A 17,516-nucleotide genomic window follows, 5' to 3' on the forward strand; every position below is an offset into this window, starting at 1 on the left:
TATATATACTATTTATTTCTTTTTAAATAAATATTTTTTTGTACATTTTAAAATATAATATAAAACAGAATCCTATACAGCACACATCTTTCAGAAAGCTTTTTAAAAGATGTCCTACCAGATATCTTTCAGAAATCTTTTTGAAAAATATGCTGTATGGAATATATTATTTTACAGAAAAGTAAAAAAACTGTTAATTTTTAAATGTAAAGGATCAGTTTTATTTCAAATCAAATTTTATAAAGTATAAAAATAATGGGCGCGTTCAGTAGACCGAGCGCATCAGTGAGCGCTCAGTGATTGATTCTTGCCTTTAGTTCTTTGTTAGATTTAGAAGCAGAAACCAATTATAGTAAAGGCCATAATTGCACGTACATTTCTGTAATCGTTACCGTCATAGATCTTATATACCTGGATACGCCTTCCTCATTAGAGAAAAAGAGAAAACGGAAGTCTATATATACTTCTATCCTTTAGAGGACATGTCAAAACGCATGCGTAAAATGACGTATTTAATATGGCAGACAATTTGAACACCTGCATACATCACATCTTTGAGTATACAATATACTCAAAGCGTCACATGCAGTCACAATTCACCTAGTATAATTTTATAACAACAATGGGCAAGAGATGCCATATACTCGCGAATAATTTGTTCCAGTACGTATTCCGTAATTATCTTATGTAATTGTCTAATTAATTATATTATAATATGTATATCTATTTTAGTTTTATATATTGTATTAAATTTATATGTATTAATATAATTTGTAATGTATTATCTATTTAGTTTTAGATATTGTATGTATTCCAATAACAATATTTTTTTTTCATACATTATAAATTATTTTTTATACTTTGTGTATTTCTTTTACAATAAGATTATTTCTTAACTTTAACATTTCTACACTGAAAAAAAAATTTCTTTCAATCAAGAAAATGCATTTTCTTGAAATAGAATTCTTTGATGCAAACAAATATTTTTTTACAGCAACAAAACAATGTATATGCTATAGCAAATAAATATTTTATTCTTTTAAGTAAATCATTTCGTACATTTTTGATTTTGTTCCTCTAAGTAATGATTTAATGACATCAATAGTATCATTATTAAACTGAAATAAATCATTTCTTTGTAATAAGAAAACCGAGTTTCTTAAATGTATTTAAAGAAATTTTTTTATACTAACTTAATTTTTTTATTTTAAAATTTTATAATTATTTGTTTAATACAGTAAGTAGTTTTATATTTGTGTTTTAATTTTTTAATAATTGATTAATTATATTTTTATATTTTACATTTTATTTGAATATTTTTATATTTATATACTTCATTATAGATTATACCATTGCATTGTGCCTAAACATATATAACTTCTTGCGCATGACGCATATATGACGTAGTCTTTCCTCTTGAAGGATAGAAGACAAGCTATCTCAACTCGGGACCATATTTTTATTCAGTTCAGAAGGCGTATCCAGGTATGTAAGATCTATGTACATTTCTAACAGGTTTTCGCTTCACTTTTGGAGGCGAAATCAGGCTTAGTTGGGTCTCTTAGTTCTAGTCTTCATAGTTGGAACAAGCGACCCTAAGGCCCGGTTCCACAACTCACGGTTAAATTAACTGGACGATTATTCCATTGGAATTGACCAATCGTATTTGTTAATTTTGCTTAACGACAAATACGATTGGTCAATTCCAATGGAATAATCGGCCAGTTAATTTAACCGTGAGTTGTGGAACCGGGCCTAAACAATCACTGAGCGCTCACTGATCCGCTATTCGCTTCGTCTGCTGAACGCGTCCAAGCGAGCCCTTACTGCTTTTCCTGTATTATAGTTTTCGACTTCGGCTATCCATTGTAAGTCGGTTCCCTTCAGCTGAACTTACATCTTGCTCTTTTTTTTTTTACGTAGGAGAGAAAAAGAAAAAAGAGGAACGGTACAAGAAGGTCAACTGAACAGACTTAGTTATCAGCTGACCACAGCTGACATGGACGTGTCAATAAACTATCAATTTCTATTTCGTTTTACGTTCTTTTTTGTTTACAAATCTTCAAAGTGCACTATTATTGACATGTATTAATACGAATGAAGCAGAACAGAAAGAAACCGTAAAAATGATGACCGATGTGGCGGAGATTCAATTGAAAGCTGAGAAACACTCGAGGTAACCTCTTTATATACTTTTTAGATCAAGCCATTTATAGTTATAGTTATATAGTATATTTAGACGATTTATTATAATTAAATTTTTAAGATACTCATTTTTAAGGCGCGAGTAAGTTTTTTACAACTTTACAAATTTTGTTTACTATGAACAATTTTCATAGTAAACAAAATTTGTAAAGTTGTAAAAAACTTGCTCGCGCCTTAAAAATGAGTATCTTAAAAATTTAATTATATATATATATATATATTCACAAATGTGTAATTTTTGCAATACAGTCGTACAAGGAACTTGCTTTCTAATTCTGTAAAAAAAAATTTAATTTTGTGTGTGTGTGTGTGTGTGTGTGTGCGTGTGTGTGTGTGTGTGTGTGTGTGTGTGTGTGTGTGTGTGTGTGTGTGTGTGTGTGTGTGTGTGTGTGTGTGTGTGTGAATTAGACAAATCGATGCTAATACTTGTGTAATTTTTTGTTTATTAATCATCTAGAACTAAAAATTATTTGTCGTTTATTGTTGATATTTATAAGTTACGTAATAAATACAATAGAAATGTGTAATATAAACATAGTATATTTAAATTGTATAATATAAACATATTTAAATAAATAATAGAAAATATAAAAAAGTGATTAAACAATATTAATTTTACTTAATTTTAAAATTAATTTAACTTTAAGTTAAAAGTATTATATATTTTTTAATAGCGAGGATACAGTGGATTTCTCAGAAACTGTAGCAAAATTGGCAGAAGGTCTCTTGAGTATTTATCAACCTCCATTAGAACAAGTTAAACAAGAACTTTTTGAATTGACGTAAGCATATGAGTAAAAAATATAAATGATAAAGATTTTATTTTGGTTATACCATATTACTTTTCTTATAGGAATAAACAAGAGACTGTACTTGCTCGAATGCAGCTTGAAAATAAAAAGATACATGAAACATTTGAAGATATAGATTTGAATGATATGGTAAGATATTTTTTTCTTTTGTCTTGAACACAGAAGCAGAGTCAGTAAAAGTTTTGTTATATATATTAAATAATGCGATTAAATAACAGCTAGCTAACAATGACTTCCAAACAAAGTTTGTTCACAATGAATTACATATTTATATATACTAGATATTTGTTATTATTATATTACAAATTATTCGTGTACGCCTGAATACTTTGGATTTAATGGAGTGTTTTCAAGTTTGGATTGTTAAAAAAGAATTTTTTTTAATGTTATTGATCTTAGTGTATTTCCACAAATTTTTCCTTATTAATGATAAGGCACGAAATTGATAACCGAATCTATCACAATGTTGTCACCACTTTTTTGCGACGCTGATTGGTTTTCTGTTGCGTTAACTTTGTGAGAGACTGTTGTCATGCAGTTGACAAATAATAATTCGTATAGATGGTTATCTATACTATTATCATTGCAATTTATTTTTAAAAAGTAAAAAACAACGCTAAATAGCGCGCGTCTATGGTGTCTAGTTACATAAAAAATGTACGTTATAGTTTTCAACTGTTAAAATTTATCAAGGAAAATTGGCGGTGATAAGAAAAGAAATGGTCAATATTCATGAAAGGACTTCAAAACTAAAGGTAATTCAAATCAAAACTAAAGGTTGATTATAAAACTGGTTACTATTAATTATACTATAACGTATGTATATATTAATATAGATAGTTTCATAAAGACTTATTACAGAAACGTGTGTTGCGTTTGCAACAGATTAAGCAGAAGGAAGCGATAAATAGAGAACAACAACGTGAACAAGAATTACGCAAGGAACAAGAATTGATTGGCAGATCGTCAACCAGTTAAAAGTGTACAAATCTTAATAAACCAATTAATTCATACGAATTATTTGTATAAAAAAAAATACAAGATATAACTGTACATCCCTAAACTGCACCAAAACTCCTCTTTAAAATCATTTGAGTTTAGCAGAAAGATGCCTGTGATCACAAGCGCTGGTTTTACTTGTGACTTTATTTTACGCCTGGATAGTGCGTCAGTGGACGTTGAACTAGCCAATGTGCATGAATTCCATAATAATGTTTACAATTTTATTTTTCTTCTGTACTAATTAGGAATAACTGACAATTTTTGAATGAAATAATACAAAACTTACGTGAAAGATTAAAACATCAATTGAAATCAACATGAAAAAGGATTATATAAAACACAATAAAACGACAAAAATAATATTTTACTTTTATTTTATTTTTCAAAATAATTTTTTGTACAATCTTTTATATCGATATATTTTAGTATATTGATATTAATTCACTACTTGTAGACTAAATTAGAAATAGACAAAGGAAAAGAGAATAAATAAAAAAATATTAGAAATGTGAGATTGTAATACCAAATAACACTGAAACTTTTAAAATACTTTTATATAAAATTATTCTTAATCTTTATATATCTTTTTCTTTGGACAATCAAATCGACTTTTATAATAAAAAAAAATTTTTAATGAATTATAATATTATTTTTAAAAAGTTATGAGTGTAATCGAAGTTACAAAGAAGTGACAAAGAAGGATCTTTGTCAAATATTAAATTAAGACTTAGAAAAGCTTATATATATATATATATATATATATATATATATATATATAAAGAAAAGCATCAATCAAAATATATACAATCATTTATTTAAGAAAAATGATAAGAGTGACTTTAATATATTCTAATAACCCAATGAGAAAAAGAACATAAAGACAAGTAATTTTATACCGATTTCACCACTGTATTCTCTTTAAATTTATTGATGCATTATATATATATCTATATATATATAATATAAATCTTTAAATAAAATTGATTAATTATCTTACCGAGTTCCGGTAATCTGATATGTTTAATTACAGCGTATAAATATACAGTACATTCTGCTATTTGCTGCACATGTGACTTGGCGTAAGACATGATATGTCTTTTGATATTCATACTAATGTTAACATAAACTAAGATGAAATATTCCAAATAACACAAAGTCTCGAGAGATAGATAAGTTAATATTTCTTTACATTTTTTTACTAAATTAAGTCAAGTAAAACAAATGGCTTGTAAAATTAATTTAAGTATGTACTCATTTAAAATTAAGTTTTAAATTAGAAGTTAATAGCTTTATCATTTAACTTTCAAAAATTTTTCAACTACTCAACCCTACTAAATTCTTAAAAACGTTTTTAACCAAACTTTATATTGTTTGAGCCGATTATTAATCACATGATTGACATTTGAATAAAATTTTGTATTATTGCGTTTCAAGGTGGTCAAAATTCGATTTGTTCAGTATAATATGCGATCTATGATATCGTATCATTTCAAAGTATATTGACGTATCGCATATAAATATAATTATGAGTAAATATAAATACAATGTAACTATAATATGCATATATTAAATACAATTGCGAGTTTGCGCATGTAAACTCTATGTGATATCAGCCAACCTTGATAACTTGTAACGCAAAATTATCATAACTCGAAATTTTTGTATTTTTTGTACAATTTTTCAATTTATTATTTTATACACTATTAAAATATTATTTAATAATTATAGTAAGATATATATATATGTATACAAACATATGTATATCAAACAAAATAAAATATCTATAAAGTTTAAGAAAGTATATCGAGAAAATAGGAAATATTACGTAATCTTGCAAACTAATTATTAAGAAAAAATGTGTGAGAAAAATGTATATAGTTGTGCATATAAATATAATAATAAATTTGGAATAAGTATCATACAGTATCATCTAATATCGAAAAATTGACAGAAACGAAACTTCAAATAAAAAATAGACAAATTTTTCGATATTCTTAATATTTTAAAATTTATAAGAAATTTGTATGTAATATATATTATCCATAATACGTTGCCAATTGTTTATGAAGGTTATTTTTTGGTTATTTATAGCAGATATGTATAAATTAACTATACTATTTAAGTCGTAATTTTTTAAGGCACGGTATTCTTGAAAGATATTTCCAATAAGAAATGACTCATTAAAACAACGTTGAATCGATATCTTTTCGATCATCATTTCTCACTGGAATTACGATATTAAATTATCAAAGTTGTCGGTATAGTTGAAAGTTCCAAACAGTGGTCTGGAACTTTTCACATAAAATGTTAACAATTAAAACTGTTTAACAATAGATATTATAAAAGATCAGCGGACATTACATTTATATATGAAGATTTTGTTGATAACCTTCGACTTCATTATACATTTTCCTGATGGGATCTTTTGGCAAATAATTGTGCATCGCTGGCGCGACTTTATTGTTGCCGGATACAATGCCGTTGGCCAAATGCGCCACACCATTCTGTAGCATATGCGTCGTTCCGTTTGCGAGACCATTTTGAATATGACCATTTTGTTGAATGTGCTTCATATTGTTTAATACACCATTAGAAATGGTACCTACTCCTGAAAAGATAATCAATATCAAAATATATTTGATGTTTTATGTTGCGAGGAAATATATAAAATCGTTCTTTTAAAACAGTGATTGGATTTAAATACAACTTTTGGCCCAATTTTTGTTTCTGACACAATCTATACGATCGCATAGAACGTTCCTACAATATTGTAGTAATTTGGCAAAGTTTCTATAATATTACTGAAATGTTATATCTGTATCTGCGCTGTATGAAAAAATATCGCATTTCTTACAAGGCGTAATTATATAATTATGCGGTTCCTGTGGCTTATTAAGATACGAGCGGTTAGAATGTGAATTGACAAAAACCCAGAAAGCGAAGAATCTTAGAATAAAGAAAACTGATTTTATATCTGCTAAATAAATACAATAATTGTTTACCTTGAGCAACAAATCCGTTTTTTGACACATCGGCTATCTTTCCAATATGATTAGATACGCCGTTGACTACTGGTTTGGCATCGCCATTAAGTATGGCACGTTCATTTTGGTATTCATTCGAGGCATGTATCCCGTTTGGATGTCTCGTATTCATGGACGAATCTGGACCACGTAGACTTTCTTCTTCTTTGCGACGTGTCCGACGCATTAATTGGTATAACGCAGCAGCAAAATCCTGCTGGACACTAGGTACATCTGTATCGCCATCCACCTATTAAGTATTTGTGAGAAAAGAAATAAATTATTATAATTATTATACATAAGAAAAATGGAACCATTTTATAAATATATATATTGGATATATATATATATATATATATATATATATATATATATATATATATATATGGTGGAGACAATAAATAGGGAAAGAGATATTTAGAGGCAATGTGAGGACAGGGTAGAATTTTTGCTGCAAAATATAACAAAAAATGAAAGGAGATGGATGTAGTAAAGGAAAACACTAAATATTTAAGAAAAGATAATTTAAAGAAAATAAGGATAGAGAAGAACTAAAAGCGTTAAATTAAGATGCGATAATTTGGAGATCATGCTTAAATAATAATTTTTGTGATTTTATGTACATTTTCTAATTCTTTCCGAATTATACAGTTACTTTCGATTGCGCGATCACATTTTCAAGTATTAAAAACAGTGAAATTGTTCAGCTTCGGGTTAAGAATAGAATAAAAAAATCGAATTTAAAACTTATTTCAACTTTATTGGACTGTACTTTGTCATAATTCGGTTATTTATTTACGTACAATTATTAAGCGACTATCGTTGTCCAGTGTTTTCAACATGGGAAGAGATACTTCGCGAAAAAGCTCCAATCTTTTCCTAAATGCTGAAACACTGTCGTCCAGTCTTCCTCTCCCGAGTTGCAGTTTAGAACAGTCAAGTAGCACCAGAGGTGGTTCTTGTCCAAACTATTAATAATTAATAATTTATTAATACTAAGTAATATTTATTAGATAGACGGTTAATTACAAAATCAATCAATCAAATTATTTGTAAGCGTAATCTACGTAATTTGCAATCTTAAGATATAATTAATGCAACGCAAGCAGTTTCATGAAATTGCTTGCGTTGCATGCACTTACTTTACTTTCAAATTCTTGCACTTGATTCAAGTCCCTTGGATATCCATCCATAACGATACCATCGGAATCTCGATTCAAAAGAATCTGTTGCTCTACAAGTTGCATTACTATATCGTGAGGGACCATTTCACCCGAAACGATTGCGTCATTCACAATTATATTGGACGATGCCATCGTTCTTAACAATTCTCCAATACTTATATGCAGCCAACCAGGCATATTATGAACGGCTTGGGTGCAAAGAGTCGCCTTATTACTTCCTGGTCCACCTAATGATGTGTGTATGTATTATTTTATTTATAAAGTGTTATGCAACATGAATGAGCGATCTTTCTTTTTACAGCATAACGAAATAAAAAATAATAGAGAAAAGATTGAAACCATTTAACAGATTCGTTCTTTTAATTGCATTTTATAACGATTGCAATTTACATTAGAAATTTTTATAAAAAGGTATATATTTAAAACTTATAAAATCTGAAAAAGTTAAGATATTTTTCAGAAATCTTCATATATTCAAAATATGAACAATTCTTAAAACTATTACGAGATATTATGAGAAATTTTCCTAATATGTACGTCGTGCATGTATATCAAAATAAAAAATATATGTACCTATAACCCAAATAAATGATGGTAATCCTTTTCTCAGTTTCTCAGCGGTTTTCGGTGTATTTATTGATATTGAAGCTGGTATCCTGTCGGTTTCTACAACTTGTTGTGGCAATAGTGAACCTGTCGATTCTTTTCTCCTTTCTACCTCGACCTAAATACGACATAATACAGAACATAATAATATATTATTAGAGAAATAAAATTTTAATTTTAATTTTCATATTACTTCAGCTTCTAAAGACCGAGGCACATCTTGGTCTTGAATTTCACCGTTTGACATCCCAAGAATTCTAAGGACGGCGTCACGAAAACTAACATAGACCTCGCTCGGATTCCGTTCTCCATTTATCTGTTAACATATAATATATGTTAAATTTAAAATAAACTTTCCAACTATGTACGTACAATGTTGGTATGTATGAATCAAATTTAAACTTGAGCGCATTATAACGATAATAACGAATTTGCTTACCTCAAGTAACATTCCACTTTGATCGAAATATTCAGCAACTGGCATTACGTTTCTATAAAAATTATGCAACTCCATTCTAGCTAATCCAATGATAACGTGACCGAGTTGCGCTCCGAAATCAATTTGTCTCTCCAACACTTCTTGTCTCCATGATACGAGAATGACGCCGTTAACAATTTTTATCTGTAAGTAATATGATATATAATGCTATACTTAAATCATTAATTATTTGTATATTATATATAATTAAACTATATTAAGGAATATAATTATCTTGTAAAATAAATAAATATTTATATTTAAAAAATGAATGTATATAGAAGACACTTACTTTTTCAGCATATTCCACCACATCACGCATATTTCGCGGATATCCGCTTACAAGAAAGACCTTGGCTCCCGGGGACATTTTCATCTCAAGCATGAGTACTTCTGTGACAGTTTTGCTACTAAGTTGTCCAAAATCTTGCATATCTACAACATAAAAGTAATTGAAATATATGACGTGCGTTGCAAGAATAAAAATTTCTTACTTACAGATGTTATTATTTAAATTTAAAAAATTGAGATTAATTTATTTGTTCTTAGAAATCATATTTATACATATTATGGATATATTATATGTTTCTATAATTTTTTATTATCTTATTTAAATAAAACTAATAAGGAAACCTCGCAAACCCAAAATTTCTGATTTTAATAAAACTTTAATGTAGAGAGGGTAATGAATTTAGAAATTTTCTGTTTGAGCTCAAACATGGTTTGAAGGGGTAAAACCATTCTTCAAAAGTAAAGACAAAGTAAAAAAATTTTCTCAAAAAATTTCTTTAAAAAATGAATAGCATAGTTAAATAGACGTATTTTGCTGTAAAACTTTTGTATGAAATATTTTTTTATATTTTGATATTTCACGAGATATATCGAGAAAAGGCAAAAGTGTCTTAAACTTGGAAGGGTGGTTTCACACCTTTAAACCGTTTTTTAGTCCAAACAAAAAATTTCTAAATTCATGTATTTACCCCTCTTTACATTTATGCCAAGTTTCATTAAAATTGAATTAATTTTAGGCGAATAAAATTTTCGGGTTTGCTAGGTTTCCTCGTAAGTAAAAGATATACTAAGTGTATATCAAAGTATTATTAAAGATATGCTTTTTAAATATAAGAATGTTAAAAACATATTTTTCTTTTTATTATTTATATACTTTTTATAAGTTATTCAACAATTGATAAATTTTTAAATTTATAATTCTTTAAATAAATTGATAAACTAAAATTAATTTTTTTATAAATAAAATGTTATTTTATTTTATTGATGAATTACAAAAGTAAAAAGTGAGTCAATTTCCAGAAATCGATTTTATCGCTTTATTAATTCGGGCAGCAAAATAAATAGTTTACATATTAGGACATTCTCAGTATATATAACTTGAGTTTTATAATTTTTTAAAATGTTTTATTCGAAAATCTTTCTTTATAAATTTAAATTTAATTTATATCATAATATCATAAATTAAAACGTAGATGTTAACATTATATATATTTATATTTATAACAAAATGAGAGGCAAATGACGAACCATTTCCTAATGCATATTGTTGAAGAAGATCCATCATGTTGATATGTGTTATTCCTTTTTTCTCTTGTATTAAATTATCGCAATATGTCACCTTACCACTACCGGGACCTCCTATGAAATAATCGTACAACTTATTAATGATTTATTAAATATTATTTAATTCTAAATTTGTGACAATTAATTAATACTAACCGAGTACAAATATAACTGGAATTTTGGGTATTTCAAATTTAACAGGACCAACATTTTGTTTCGGGAAATGTCCGTCTGGTGGAGTCGCCAAAAGACCAGCTTCGCCTCGCCATCTTCCTGTAGCTCGAGCATCGTTTTCCTCGAACATCTGCGATCCATTTTGCTGATCTGAAATACATTTAGTATTTTGTAACACATATTTATACAATGCATCGAAATATTAATATTATTTAGAAATCTTATTTTAACAATAATGTCAAAGCTTCCTAACAAAATTATTGTTGAAAATCAGATTATCCAATTATTTCGAAGTTTATTTTAAAGTTTTATTTTAAAGTCGATTGCTCGCATCTCTCGAAATTTATTGTTGTTGCTTTTTCGCGACGCCGATTGATTCTCTCGCTGCGCTTACTTTGTGTTGCGAGAGTACCTGTCATTAAATAAAAAGTTAAGTAGCCCGCACGAAGCGTCTAGTAGTCTTAAAATTAAGATTAGAAACGAAATAATTGAATAATCTGATTTTCAACAATAATTTTGTTAGGAAGCTTTGACATTATTGTTAAAATAAGGTTTCTAAATTAAATATATATATATATATATATATATATATATATATATATATATATATATAACAGCGGATAATAGATGATTTGTGATAATTAAAGTAAATAAATATGTGTAAATAAAAATTTACGCATTTATGGATTTTGACTTTAGAGAAAGTTATCAGGATATCTTTATTAATATACAATAAAAAATAATTTCTTATAAGAGACAATTATAATTTTAATCTTCTAATTTCCAGCAACATTTTTCTTAAAAAAGATTTATATGAACAAAATTATATTTTTATTTTATTTTCTAAGAGAATTTATCTTTTTAGTTATTTAGTTTTTAGTTTCACTGCATTTTATTGGACATATTATATATTCGTATCCTACTTATCATGTTGCGTGACAAAATCAAAGGGGTAGATAGAAGCCAAAGGCATTATATAAAATATGCATTGCTACATTTATGTATTATAAATTACATGCAATACATGTGAAATAAATTAATTATACTTAGATTTGAGTTAAATAATGATATTTACAATTTAAATAATTGCGTAATTTAGAAAATATTTTTTATTTGTACAAAAATATATTTAAAAATTGTTGCTTATTATAGTGTGTCTCAAAATTTTCCACCATAATTTTTCCATTTATATATTACATCATATTATATATGGGTAATTTTGATACCCATTATAATAGGTGTAACTTTACACAAATCCCCCCCCCCCTCTCTCTCTCTCTCTCTCTCTCTCTCTCTCTCCTCTCTCTCTCCTCTCTCTCTCTCTCTCTCTCTCTCTCTCTGTGTGTGTGTGTGTGTGTGTGTGTGTGTGTGTGTGTGTGTGTGTGTGTGTGTGTGTGTGTGTGTGTGTGTGTTGAATTTCATTACAAATTATAATTTTAATAAAATTATAAATATATTAATATTAAACATCTTGTGATCTTTCATGTTTAATAATTTGGCAATTTTTGTTTAAAAATAAATTAAACTGCATTAAATTTTAATTAGAGTTTTCAAAGAAAAGTATATTTGAAAATAAAAATTTACATATTGAAAACTAAATGAAGCATTACATTAATTTGACAAGATACGTAGTAATAAATAACAATTTTATTTGACAGTTTACATGAAGAGAAAATTGTGTAAAATTGTATATCAAAAATATTAAATGTTTTTATCTTTTAATGGCAAGTCTTTAATAAAAAGCAAAACTTAATAGCTTTTTTCTCCCTATTTAATATATATAACATAAAATTTATATAATACATAAAACATAAATATTAACGAAATTATTCACGACAAAAAATATTAAAGCTCGCTATTGTTTGTTGCTAATGAAATATTTTCTCAAAAATATAATTAATGTTAACAATTTTATGAAAAATGAATAGGTTAAAAAATATTATTGATTAGAAAAATTATTTTTAATTGTATACTTTTTTAATTAAATATATTTTATGTCAAAAATTATTATAATTTTTATTTCAAAAATAATTCGTTACATGTAAATTTTCGACATAAATATTTAATACAGCTAATATTTAAATTTACTTTAAAAAATCACAAATTATTTAACACTTTGTCATCCGCTGATATAAGCATTATATGAATTTTAAAGTTACAATTCACTGACAACAAAGCTAATGTTTTTGCGATATAATAATATTGAACTTTGTTAAAAACAGAACACAAAAATATTTAAACTTTATTGTGCTTTTATATTGTCACGTGTTTACGATAAAATCAGTATAGTTTGCTGCAGTCAGTAGATGGTGATGGTGCAACAGGATAAAGATAAAATATATACAGATCGCAAAGCATTAATATCATGCCAATGAGTCCTACAGTATATAAAAAACTATGCTATTATTTATTTAATTATAGTAATATTAAATAGGTATGTTTATTAATCAAGTCGCGTTTTATAACGTAAGTTTATTGGTATGACGAAAAACGACTTTTCATGATAATGTCACTTCTACAATATCGATCGTAATAATGCATTTATGATAATCATGGACATCTTGTTATGCGTCTTGCATCGAGCGTCCAAGTTTGTTTTATACATATAGGTATGACACGAGAATTCCATGATTACTTGCTTAATGAAAGAAATAGAATTGATGTTAACCACTACTTGCGTAGAAAAACTACTTGCTATTATTGTAAATGTAAAGTTAGCATAGTAAGAGAGAGAGAGAGAGAGAGCAATAGGAAGTAAAATACTTTTTCTATTTTTTACAGTTAGTACAGAAAAAAGAAGCGGTCTTTGCGTAGTGAATGTTATTAGATAACATAGACTTTATAAAGACACCTTATTATATTTCTCGAAAGCTAACATTCGATTATATTGATATTGATAAAAACTTGATCTTAAATAATTACACAAGTAAAAATTTATAGTTTATAATTTTGTTCATATAACTTTTTCTATATAAAATTATAGAATATTATTTTTCTTTACAAAATCTACTAAAAACAAATTCTTCAAAAGCAAGAATAAAATTTGCACAATTTTCTTTTACAAATTGCAAATTGCAGTTTAAACAATAAATATAATAGATATTATTGATAAGATTAGATTATATAAGATTAATATTATACATGCAAAATAATTTTTTGCAGATATAGACAAATTTCTTGATATCACAACCAAAATGTATTGCTATTTTTTGTATTTGCTCAATTTTAGGCTGTCACATATAGAATTTGAAAATTCTGCTTCTATCAGCTAGATTGATTAGGTGCAATACATATATATATACATATAACAGTATTTGCTAATTATTTATCTATCTCTGCTAGATTTTACACACATATAATTTTTGTTGACGTTGCAAGATTATTTGAGTGTACCGTTATATCACTTTATTTTTGAACTTATAATTATATTTAGAATTAAAACTAAAACTAAAATTTTTTAAATATAAATTCAAACTAAAAGTGTTCTATTAAATAGGGTTTTTATAATACTCTATTGTGTATACTACATTATTATATTTACGTATATGTTATTTAGCAGTTACGTTTATATTTTTGGATTATAACAATATATATTTATACTAACCTGTGTCCAGGCAGATGCCCATAGTAAGTTGTTCAAAGGCTGACACGATCCTTTTACGGCCATTTACTCACATGCTTCCAACAAATAAGCTCATCCCCGCTTCAACACAAAGTTCTAAAGAGTTACGACGTATAGCTTTACGAAACTTTCACATTAGACAATAATGTTTCTTGTATCACGTGTTGCCAATTAATAATTTTTGCAATTAATTTTCGTGACCGAATCAGATGTTGTTTCGACGAATATACACTAATTTGATTTTTCAAATTTAATTCTTTTTATCCATGGGACTTAATTTTCTTTCCTATGAAACGACGTCCTAATGACGGAGGCGTGTGCACTTGCCACGTGTTGACCTGTGTTGGATTTATTCGACGTAACTTCTTCAACAAGCACTTGAGAATGAAAGTAAGTAAAATCAATGTCCACATCGACGTTGTCTGAATTTTTGAGAAATTTACATTCAATGAGTGTCCACACTAGATAATTGCAATTGAATAATTGATATAATTAAAAATTTACATATTTTATGTGCTATAGTTGAATAAGAACTATATAGATTTACTAAACGCCGTTTCTTTAACAATATTAGCTTTACGTACATTACATTTTTACTTATTTATGTTGACAAAATTAATCTTGAATTAATCTTGAATTCAGAAAATTATAAACAACAAATGCAATATAATATCAAATGAAATATATTTAATATATTTAATATATAAGATTTAATAATTAAAAAATAAAAAATATAGTTTGAGTAATATATAAGTGCAAAATAATCGTACCAAAAAAATTGATCATAGAAAGAAATTAAACTAAATTAAAGAAAGTGTAATAAATAAAGTTTATGATAAATAAACAAAGAAATGATAAGAAAATTATATATATATATATATATATATAAACTTAATTTACAGTTACATTACTCATTACAATAACAATTAGATCAATTAAATAATTTGGAAAAAATTAAAAAGTGGTAATGAAGAAAAGAACAGCGTAAAGTACCGTGAAGAAATCTAATTGAGAACATATTAAAATTGATCCATATTTAGATATAAATAGTTTATTAATGTAAACATTAATGAGTTTAAAAAAAGTAAAAAAAGTGCAACAAAAATTATATCTTATATTTCAAGAACTTATAATTTAAGTTAATTTAGAATAAAAATCTAGGATCACAATTTAAATCAATTCGAGAGTATAAATATGAAAAACAAATTAAACAGTTCTCAACAAAAACACGGAAGATCACATTGCATCGCATCGAATTTCAAAACTTGCAAGATTAACGATCGATCTCTCTCGAAATGCGACTCACGATGGATGAGTGATCGATGAGTAAATCCACACGGTTTCCACAAGTTTCTAACGAATGGAGTAAGTTGCATCCACTGTGTACCAATAATTTCGCGCGATACCCCGATGAAATTTAAAGAACGAAACACTCTCGACTTTGTTTGCGTTTACCCGGAAGTGCTGATGCAAAGTGTTGCATGCGACAATATAAACAGCTATGAGTCACGACGTTTCCGCGACGGAGCTTTTACATTGAGCTTTCTTGCAACGCGCACGACAATGCCATAATGATTTGTTAGGAACGAATAGAGGTCGTGGTAAGAATCATATTGTCATGGATACGCGCAAGCGCCCGTTCTTTGTACATTTGTATGTACTTTACATACAGCAATAGTGGACAATTGGGCATGAATATGTGCGTGTGCGCGCCCCTGTGTGTGTGTGTTGGGTGTGTGTGTGTGTGTGTTTGTGTCGGTTTGTGTCAGTGTGTAATCATGGCGTGTGATATATGAGGGTGTATAAACGTAAAGGTTCAATGTCAAGTTCTTACCGACGTGACTGTCCTCGAACGAGAGTTCGATGAGCAGATAGTCAGATGAGAGAGAATACTGTGATATATATTCGAGTAATGATATTATTTACCTCTACAATTTTCATCGAAATATAATACAACATAGCATAAATACTAGACGAAGTAACCGCACAATTCAATATCCGATAAAAATGATAATCAAATATATATAATTGCATATGTATAATTAGATGTAAAATATCTTGTGATGTAACCATATGCATAATATCTCTATAAAGAAAAACAATTCAAAAATGTTCTAAAATTTCTCATCGTATAATTTTTAAAGAAAATTTATAAAAGTTGAAGGATTTAGAGTCTTTTCAAAAATTTTCATAAATTTAAAATATGAAATATTTTTAAAAAATATAAGCATTATTAAATATTATGAGAACTTTTTTTCAAGGTAAATATAAATCAGTCACGTCGTTCAACGCGATATGCGAGTTTGAAAAGTAATTACCTCTTTCTAGTAAAATTATCAATGCGCATTTATATTTTCGTGGGATCTCTTAGGGTAGCAACAGCTGTACTACTTGCAACAATACTACTTTAACGTAGAAATAGGAATGAGGACGTGTCGAGCATTTAACACACGAGGTTAATACGAAATTTATGCTCTCAATACTTACAATCGATCGAGGAGCATATTTCAGAACTACAACAAAGCGATATATTTACAATAAAGCGAGATATTTACGATAAAATTAGATATGCCTAAATTCTGCATGCTTCTATCTGTGCATTATCTAAACATAAATGCAAATTACTGCAATGTCATAATAATTTTCTCTTGAACTCATGAACTTAAATTATAACGCCTTAAATAAATTATACCTACATATCGTATTTTTTTCAAAAGTTATTCTGTTTACGAAAATTTTTTGTCAAAATATTTTTTTCAAGAATTTTAACTCTTTGTTAACTTCGCTCATTTTATATTTTACTTTACACTATTTTACCTATTTCGTTATATCGTA

At 27.3% G+C, this 17,516-nt stretch overlaps 2 protein-coding genes and 1 long non-coding RNA gene across 8 annotated transcripts; 2 read left to right on the top strand and 1 right to left on the bottom strand.

Annotated features, from left to right (window-relative positions):
* Positions 1 to 203: 203 nt before the first annotated feature.
* On the top strand, positions 204 to 1,486 carry LOC118646019. The gene is made up of 2 exons (XR_004963654.1): positions 204 to 663; positions 1,344 to 1,486. It is a non-coding gene; the product is annotated as an uncharacterized LOC118646019 (long non-coding RNA).
* Positions 1,487 to 1,747: 261 nt separating this feature from the next.
* LOC105834381 (biogenesis of lysosome-related organelles complex 1 subunit 6) lies at positions 1,748 to 4,083 on the top strand. Its single transcript, XM_012676821.3, has 6 exons — positions 1,748 to 1,837; positions 1,924 to 2,176; positions 2,880 to 2,987; positions 3,059 to 3,146; positions 3,686 to 3,772; positions 3,879 to 4,083. Exons 2-6 carry the CDS (start codon positions 2,127 to 2,129, stop codon positions 3,993 to 3,995), a joined length of 450 nt encoding a protein of 149 aa, XP_012532275.1. The 5' UTR covers positions 1,748 to 1,837; positions 1,924 to 2,126; the 3' UTR covers positions 3,996 to 4,083.
* Positions 4,084 to 5,020: 937 nt separating this feature from the next.
* Positions 5,021 to 16,721, bottom strand: LOC105833155 (adenylate kinase isoenzyme 5). Of its 6 annotated transcripts, none has more exons than XM_012674658.3 (12): positions 15,988 to 16,387; positions 14,664 to 15,142; positions 11,042 to 11,209; positions 10,850 to 10,960; positions 9,603 to 9,745; positions 9,272 to 9,454; positions 9,026 to 9,148; positions 8,800 to 8,950; positions 8,185 to 8,453; positions 7,846 to 8,010; positions 7,022 to 7,292; positions 5,021 to 6,627 (listed from the first exon to the last, which is right to left on the bottom strand). In XM_012674658.3, exons 2-12 carry the CDS (start codon positions 14,683 to 14,685, stop codon positions 6,383 to 6,385), a joined length of 1,851 nt encoding a protein of 616 aa, XP_012530112.1. In that variant the 5' UTR covers positions 14,686 to 15,142; positions 15,988 to 16,387; the 3' UTR covers positions 5,021 to 6,382. The 6 variants fall into 6 exon arrangements, with proteins under 6 accessions (XP_012530112.1, XP_028046547.1, XP_012530114.1 ...); XM_028190746.2 differs by having other exon boundaries at positions 6,383 to 6,627; positions 14,664 to 15,103; positions 16,137 to 16,721; XM_012674660.3 differs by having other exon boundaries at positions 6,383 to 6,627; positions 16,137 to 16,721.
* Positions 16,722 to 17,516: the final 795 nt, after the last annotated feature.

Source organism: Monomorium pharaonis, chromosome 6 (genome assembly GCF_013373865.1).
Source record: "Monomorium pharaonis isolate MP-MQ-018 chromosome 6, ASM1337386v2, whole genome shotgun sequence".
Lineage (NCBI taxonomy): Eukaryota > Metazoa > Arthropoda > Insecta > Hymenoptera > Formicidae > Monomorium > Monomorium pharaonis.